The 9,309-nt window shown below is 35.2% G+C and overlaps 1 protein-coding gene across 2 annotated transcripts in view; it reads right to left on the minus strand.

Annotated features, from left to right (window-relative positions):
- Window positions 1-8,317, minus strand: part of LOC121858251 (protein AF-10-like) — a 48,851-nt gene extending 40,534 nt beyond the window's left edge. For both annotated transcript variants that reach the window (XM_042354553.1, XM_042354552.1), the window contains exons 1-2: window positions 8,108-8,317; window positions 2,214-2,293 (exon numbers count right to left, since the gene is read on the minus strand). In XM_042354553.1, coding sequence (XP_042210487.1) covers window positions 2,214-2,293; window positions 8,108-8,237 — 210 coding nt within the window. In that variant the 5' untranslated portion in view covers window positions 8,238-8,317. The remainder of the gene's footprint in view (window positions 1-2,213; window positions 2,294-8,107) is intronic.
- Window positions 8,318-9,309: the final 992 nt, after the last annotated feature.

Below are 9,309 nucleotides of genomic sequence, written 5' to 3' on the forward strand. Positions count from 1 at the left end.
TGCACATAATTCACCATCAAATTATGCAATCCCCTGGAGGTCCGGTGCTGCAGCAAAAGCCACAATTTGTGAACTCGGGTAAATTGTTGGGCAGAAGAAAAAATACTAATGCTTGTCATTTCTAGCACACTAACCAGGTCTCAGATGATTTGGATAAATGTATAAAAGCCTTTGAAACACTTATGCACAGTAAACTCATTTACTTTCATGTGATAACACTTAGGCTGTGATAAATCCTAAGATAACCCATTCCTGACAACTCAACAGTTGGGTCAATAGGCTTAACTTTTGAAATATGTCAGGCTTGGGCAATTGCACAAAACTATTCACTGCAATGGTCAGCTAGGAACCAGTACATTATGTTTTGAGTATGCAAACCAAAAAATAATAAGGGAGTTATTGCTATGGTGTGATGGTCACTGATTGATCACATACTCGCTCTAAAGAGACTTCCAGCCTTCTCTTCCCCTAGTATCTCAGGGAGGGAAAGAGCAGCTACTGCACATGCCTCCTCATTTGACGATTACTGTGAAAACTAAGAATTGTCTTTCTAGTGTTAGCTGGTATGAGCCAGGTTGGATGAGAACATGGACAACAGACTTAAGTGATTACAACATCCAGTTATGCATTATGAATACAGTACTATTCATGTTATGTAAATTCAATCCAGTAGGCATAGTACAGCAGTCTGTAAGGTTTAATTTTCATGTTCAACTGTCACATGAGACCTATAGTGTATGTTTGTTTTGTTTTTGTTTTAGAGTGAGATTTTGGGGGTTTAATGTGTCCATGAGATCAAAGATAATCTTTATTCCCATATGAAGTTAAGTTTCAATTGTATGAGTTTCTTTCTTTTCATTCATATCAGCCTTTCCCACAAAGCAAAAGGTGGCTGAACAGGTGTTGGTCTCTCAAATTTTAACATTCAGTAGCAAGAGGCTTACCCAACCCCTTGGCAGGATGATAGTTCATCAAAGGTTTCCACAAATGGTGTAGTCACCCACAAGTCTTGTCGCCTCTCCTGCTGTTCCATGAACCTGAAGCAGTAGACAATGATGCATTATTGTGTCCATAAATGATTCAGTTTCATGAGTCTGAATCTTGTGGTTCATGGTTCAGGAAGAGTCAACAGGACTTTTGTGGGTGACTACAAAAAGTTAACACAATCCTCTACTTTGGTCTGGAATCAAATAAATGACCAATCACAAGCAGAGAAAAATAGTTTACCAACTAAACTATGGAGCCACATGCAAATTCAAGTTATATACTGCATACAAGGGTTTTCTGGAAATTAACCTCTACAAAAGCTGAAGGCTTTTCTATATTCTCAAGCTGATCTCACCACGAGTACAAATTATAAACAAAATATTTTGTCGGCAAAGTCAGGGACATCCAGCACAATACCAAGGGTCCAAGTAACGGTAAGCATATGTGATACTGCCAATGATTTTTTAATGAAGACAAATAAATTTTATACTGTACTGCACACACTGGTAATTTCATATCACTTGATACAAATTTTCTGAGCTTTCCCAGTCATATGCAAAGATTCTCTCCCACTACTTGTTCACATTCACTACTCCATTATACTTTAGCTTCTTTATTACTCATTTCTAAAACATCTGCACTCTTCTGTCCTTTCTTACTCCTTTGACTTTTATAAGCGAATCTGTGTATGATTATAAATGCAAACTTCCCAATAGTATCCATGCTTTCTTGCTTCTCAGTACATGTACTGTACAAGTAATTGAAACCAGTTCAATTATGCATTAGTCAAACCAACATGCAAAATTGTTTTAATAAATGTTTCAAGAGTTATAGCAAAATCCTTTAAACTTGGCATTAAGATGGTTAATGTTAAAATACTTGGGGAAGATTCTACACGTGGGAAAAAATTAAATAAAATAAAGTGGGGGAGGGGGTACAGTATTAAGCTTACATATAAAAAGAGTGAAATTCCATGTTCTCTCCCTTTCACACTGGAATATTGTACTGTACAGTATTTTATTTTCCTACACATACCAACTTAGTTCACAAGATAAAACAGCAAATAGAACTGGCATCTATATGCTGTATCCATGTGATCAATGCCAACCACATAGCCCACAAGACACACCAACTTATATTGACTTATCACACTATAAACAGAGGGTATCAGTTTATTATTACAGTGTGCTGCACAACACAATTTTGAGAGTGCTGATCGTACTTACAACCCTTGCAGCGCGCTCCTGACTCTCACATTTGCGGCAAAACCAGGCTCCAGTAGGCACCGTAACTATACCATAACAGGCTGAAACAATGGTCCATTAAGTTGGCTGATATCAATGAAATTAAATACTGTATACAAAAGAGACAATCAAAATATAATGTTGCAGCTTTTGTGACACTGCATACAACAAAATATTTTTGTTAGAGAACCACTTACTGGTAATTAGTTATACCTGTACAGTACTGTATTCAAGGAAGAACAGTTTTGTCCACTTGTGAAAAAACCTACAGGTACAGTACTGTACTAATCAGTGTCCTATCTTTAAGGAAAAAAATACTAATTATAGGACAACATCCATATCACTTCCTGGTAAAACAAAAATCTGCAAAAATCTTAAAAAACTGCATTTATCAGATATAAAACCAACAACAAATTTTACTTTAAAAAAATTCTTATCTTTCATAAAATAATGAGGTCTAAGTTTGTTGATATTTTGAGTACAGTACACAAGTCCCTACCTGTAAATGAAAAAAGTAACATGCCCACTGGTATCAAGATAAAAGTTTAACAGTGTAAGAGACAATAAAAAATATTAAAGATACAATACAGTACAAGAAATAAATGAATATTAAACCTAATGCCATCCAAAATTTCATTAGAAAGTTAAAAAAATTTTATTTGAACACATTCTTACACACCCCCTCACTGCAAGGTGAAAAAATATGGCGTCTGAAGGCAGTTGAAAGAGCTGTGTCCACTATCTGAACCCGGAAGAAATCGTAAAATTTATATCATACAAAATCATACAGTTTTTGGAGTTACCATAAGTTGAAAAAACATTTACATTCAATGGCAAAATTTAATAAAGTATGCTACATGTACTGTATGCAGTTATGGAGCACAACTTACCTGGACTATAAAAAAAAATCATAAGTCTGGCACAGTACTGCATAGTTTTACAAAAACATATTCCTTGTGCATTTCTTGGCCTTTCCATGAGATAAGAAAGCTTACACTGTACTGTATCGTCTACAGTGAAATGGTCCTTTTCGGAACTGTATTTAGTTTGACCTGTATTACCATACATTTTCTTCATACAGTGTATACCTAGATTATAGAATTACAATATAGGATTTTTTAGTGATAATTTCAGACAAACATAGGATGAATTTCTTCTACCGTATAACACTTTTCTCACATTTTACCCACAACCGAGATATTGTGAGTTGAAAATCAGAAAACTGCTAAAAAAGGTAGTACAAGTACGTATAGTAATATTGCATTTGTTGCCACCAACTGAATCTTGGGAATTTTATCTTTGCAATCAATAGTTTATACAATTCCAAGACACTTTTCTTCTATGATGCTTTCCTCACAAATGACCTAGAACTGAAAAATTCAATTTTTTTAGTTTATACATTCGATAGTTATTTGACAATGCATGGAGGTCTAAATAGGGGATGTGCCTTTGTTTCAACCAATCTAGGCTCATTATTGTGTGTGGGTGGGACCAGCCATCAAAGTAAGTCCCCCTGCCTAATATGCCAGGGGAGGAAGTTAGTTAAGGTTGGGTAGGTTTGGTTGGTTAGGATAACTTAGTGATATGTGGTTGAAAGCACGAACCTAACCAACCAAAGCTACCATAACCAGGGGGCAATAGCAGAAAAAATATATATATACTGTAGTGTAATTCTTCAAACAGTTTTCTGATTTTCAACTTAGGATACCTCAGTTATGGGTAGAATGTGGGAAAAGTGTTACAGAAGAAATGTCTTGTTTTTGCCTGAAATTATTAAATAAAAAAAAAAATAAATACATAAATCTAATTACCTGTATGTCCTCTACTATAAACTGACCATAGAATTTGCTGTGTCTAAAATGTCACACAGAATTTTAGCCAAAGATAAAATATTAATCTACACACAGCATTGTAAAAATCGACTATAGTATTTAGCCCTTTTCTATGAATGCTAGATCAAATTTTATTCAACCCCCTGCACTTTATCATTTACTAGTCTTATTTATTTGACTTATACAAATTCAATTTTGTAATCTTGTATACACAGGGGATAAAATCACGAGCACCTTTGTTGACAGTCAGCGAGACTATGAACTTTCTAAAGTAACAGCTACTGCTACATTATATGATTTACCGTTCATAAAATAATTACAAATAATCTACTAACCTAACCTGAGGTTCACTTAAATATTATTACAGTGTATAAATTGGGTTGGGTTAGGAAGGTTAAAATGACTCTTTTAATGAATGACAAATTATATAATGTAGCAGTACCCCCTGTATCTGAAACTTTGGAAATTCCCAGTCCCACTGACTGTTAACGAGGCAATCATGATTTTATGCCTGTTAAATAATAATACAGTAATACACTATGAGTAAAGATGAATTGTGGGTCTTAACTACTCATTGTATAAAATTTCACCAGAGAAAATAAATGCTTTCTTACATTATAAAAATGTCGAAAATTAGACGAGCAGTAGCTACATTTTGCATGATGTGAATTCAACAATTTCTTTTGGTTTTAAATGACAAAGCCAAACTCCTACATCTGGCACCACATTGTTTTCATTTGACATTGAACACTACATTGTTGTTGTAACTGATAATGATTTCTCTTGTAAAAAGACACATCTAAATTGCAGGCTGGGCTGATCAATCAAGAATACAGGAGTCCCCCCAAATTTGCGGGGGTTAGGTTCTCAAAATGGTCGCGAAAAGCCAAATCTTGCCCTTAGGACAATTATTTCTTTTACCTGTATTGCATATATGTGTGTATGTGTGTAGACACACATGCACAAAGCACATACAAATAAATAATAATGGGAAAATACTCTCAGAAATAATTAATTTTTTTTAAATGTGAGTCTACTTTCAAGTCTGTGCTTATTAAAGCACGGACTTGAGAGTAGATTGTCGCATTTAAAAAAAATTAACTTCTAATTGTATATACAGTATGTGCGTGTGTAGACACAGCGACATAAAACACATACAGGACACAAATAAATAATAATGGGAAAATACTCTCACAAATAATCAGAAAAAAATTATATTAAAAATGTGAGTCTACCCTCAAGCCCGTGCTTTATTTATTAAAGCATGGACTTGAGGGTAGACTGTCACATTTTAAATAAATTTGCTTCAGATTATTTGTGAGAGGATTTTCCCATTATTATTTATTTGTATGTTTTGTGTGCGTGTTTACACACACACACACACACACACACACACACACACACACACATATATATTTACAATACTTGTACAGGTAAAGGAAATTACTGTCTCTAGAACAAATGGCTCCCTGTCCCAGCCACAAAAATGCTGGCAACTTTAAAACTACCCACAGACATTCTTGGGTACTGTACATCCAGTGTCATCCGTGAATAATTGAGGACTGTGAAATAAAATTCTGTAAATTTGGGGGTCCCCTGTACTTCAACTTTCTTGATGTACACAATTTTAAAAAGTTGGAATATATTAACTAGACAATTTTAAGACATTTCTATGACGTTTCCCTCGCAAATTACTTAAATATACCGGGGGATCCAGGAAAGTGGAGCCCCAGGTTAGGTAAGCTAATTTTAGGTCATTTGCAAGGGAAATGCCATAGAAAAAAGCACCTTAAAATTGTCTAAGCCATCAGAACAACACATTGCTCAACTCGAGTCGTGGTAGATCGAAACTACAAATTAACCGAGTAATGACTTAACAGATACTGTTAGCTACATTACATTTTAACCATCATAACCAAACCATACCTATCAAGGTAAAGGTGAAGAATATGGTTAGCAAAATTTCTGGAGATCTATTTGAATGATGCTGAAGACGAAAATGGAATGACAATGCACAGAACCTAACAGAGCCTGACCTAACCAAAGAAACCTACCTAATTTTACCTTACTTCCTAACCGGCCAGACCCCTCGACCAGATTTTCAGCGGTATATTTCCGGTAAATATTAAAATTCTTCACGTACACAGCACGTAGAGTCTTTATTTAAGTGTCATATGATCAGTTTTTTGTCATGTATTTATTCTACAATTTCCCTCATCCTACATGCCCTAACCACTACAGGTGATTTATGATCAAAGCAGGAGAAAAAGAGGAAAAAAATACTTATAACTGAAATAAAAAGTCGACGTATTAATTTTATTGGTTAATATCATCCAAAGTTCAACTATGGTAAATATGAAAGAAATATAAATACATATGCGGATGCTAACAATCTGCCCCACATTTACCCTAACCTAACGTGAAAAACATAAAAACTGCAGACCCCCCAGTAACTACCACAATGTAATTTATCAATCTTGAAATGTTGGTCAATAGGTAGTAAATGCATGAAATTGGTTTGGATTATCACAAAAATAAGATAAGACATCATTTATAAAACATAAAATAATCAAGCTTAACTTAACTATCCTAGAATACATATTAGTTATCCGGTACTTAACATTATGGGTTAATGTGTAGATTAATGTTGCCAACGATTCTAGTAAGAACACTGCTTTTCCATGATAATTTTTGTTGTTAATTGCTAGTAACAGTGTTCTCTTTTGGGGGAAGTGTTTTTTATTTTTTTTTTTTATACCATAATACCGCAAGAACCGTGGGTGTGGTCGCAGTGACAAATTTGTCATGTTCGTCATAGAATCAATGGCCAATAAATTTGAACTTCTTACGTTGGGTTAAATAAGGACAAGTTAAATACTTACAAAACATTACATATCCACTCACGGAGGGGGGGGTGGGGGGTGTTAGTGCTTTTGTGTACATAAAAGCAGCAAAAACCTTTTTTCCTGCATAAATTTTGCTGTTTAATTTACTGGGGATATTGATTTCTCTGGAAAGGCTGAAAAAACTAATGTTTGACCATGATTGGAAATCATTAGTTTAATTGTCTTTTCCAAAAAAAAAACAAAAAAAACATCTCCAATAAAAAAGCGACAAAATTCACACAGGAAAAAAATGTGGTAATTATATAGGACTAATCCATGGGCGAAATTGATTGAAAACCATTTTAAAAAAGCCGGATTTTTATTGTTATATTATAGTGAACACTATTGTAGTTTGTGGAAATGTTAAAAAATGGATATTTTTTAAAATAAACGCTACATAACATTTGTGGTTATGAAGAACAGACCTAACCAACCAAACGTACTAACCTTACCTAACTTCCCCGGTATATTAAACAGAAAGAACTTACTATGATATGGTGAAATTTGAGGCATTTTCTGGACGTGAGCTGATACGGCCGCATCGGTGCTACACAGCCCGGCGGGTTTGTCAAATATATTAACCAAAAATTTTTTGGCTGGCAAAATCTCTCACAGCACTTAAGTAAACGTTTACTACATTATGAGGGTAAGATACATTTGGTGACACATGGACTGTCAGTTTTATGTACTACATCACACAGCACCAACCTAGATATTCGTAAGTCACAATGGAGTCCTAGAAAAGAACTTAAAACCTATAAATAATCATTCATATTCTTTAGACTTTTAATGTTTATAACAGCAAAACAAGCACAGTTTCTACTACTGGGTCACTTCTAATGGCCTTTTCGGTGCAGTCTTTCAGCATTTTATACTTGTTATGTGCACTAAACAGGGAACCAGCCCAGCTCATCAGCAGGGTGCCAGTTTATTCCTTCACGAGCCTCAGACACACACATCAGTGCCACTGTTGACACAGGGCCCAACTGTGGACACCATAATGATTATGAACTATTTCTTGAAGTCACTTAAAGTTCCTGTCCTTCATTGTGTTCATACTTACTCTCCTTGACCAAGGGGTAGTGTGACATAGAGGAACTGACACCATAACACTGACAATGGATAATATAAATGTGGTGTTGGAGGATGTTGTCAGTACCTTGGTGAACGGCGACGTTACAGCCTTGGCCATCGCAATAAACGAGTGGGTTTTCCGTCCATCCATTCTCGTCCGAACAAACACAGCAGCCCCCCACCATTTCCTTTGGGTCTTCCTGTTTTGGCTTCATGTGTCTAACCCCTTCCTAAACCCTCCAACCATTTTAATCTAGGGTCTTAACTTGGATGGTGTTTGTCCCACAACAAAATGGTAGACCCCAAATAAAGTTCCAATATTTCAACGTACCCTTAGGGAAGATACTATTTTATTTGTTTTTATGCCGCAGATTACAGCAATTACTTAAGTCTTTTATAAACTAAAATATTATTATTTCTGTAATGAATAAAATATCTCAGAGATTTGTGTAAAACAATCACCAGACTCATGGGTCAGAGGGAAGCTTTAAGAGTTGGTGGATGTCCCTCACAAACTTCGCCCCGCTATGGGAGGCTCAAGCGCTATCTTCCTTGAAAACAAACAGCTTGCTTTTGTAAATAACTCACTTATGTGATACAATATGCAGGGTTCTATATTTTCCATTAATTATTTATATTAAATTGCGTCTATTGGCTATTATTAATATAAGTATCTTGATAAAATCAATAATAACCCGCAAATCTCTTCGTGTGGGTCGCGGGTCGCAAGATGCAGACGATATATGTCTAGGTGCACATATGATTAATTTTTTAACGTTTATCCTCTGAATTCGTATTATCAAGGTATTCAGAAAAGATAAACTACTTTTTTATTTGAAGAAGCATAAAAGTAATAAATTAATAATCATTATATTCGAGTTGTGTTGTTAAGAGAATGGCGCCAAATGCAGTTGCCAACGAGGGCCAGGAGGCATCACCCGCCGCGCCGGGCGGCAAAAAGGAAACAAAAAGACGGTTGGTACCCGGGAAATGTGCAACGGTGCACAAAGGACAATTTTGCTGTATTCTACAAATCGTGCATCAGCTGCAATATAACACAGTACTTAGAATATTGACGTATGCTGATTAACATGGTTCTAGGCTACAATGTTTCGGTTAAGCTTATACCATCTGTAACTAAAAAAAGTCAAGCTATATCGGAATTTTTTAAATAAATGCTACATGTAAGCAACGAGAGGTTACAAAATTAGTATATTATGTTACAACGAACTACTAATATGAAAAAAAATACTATAGCTTAGACATTTTACTTTACGGAATAAAATC

This window comes from Homarus americanus, unplaced genomic scaffold (assembly GCF_018991925.1).
Source record: "Homarus americanus isolate GMGI-L3 unplaced genomic scaffold, GMGI_Hamer_2.0 scaffold57980, whole genome shotgun sequence".
NCBI lineage: Eukaryota > Metazoa > Arthropoda > Malacostraca > Decapoda > Nephropidae > Homarus > Homarus americanus.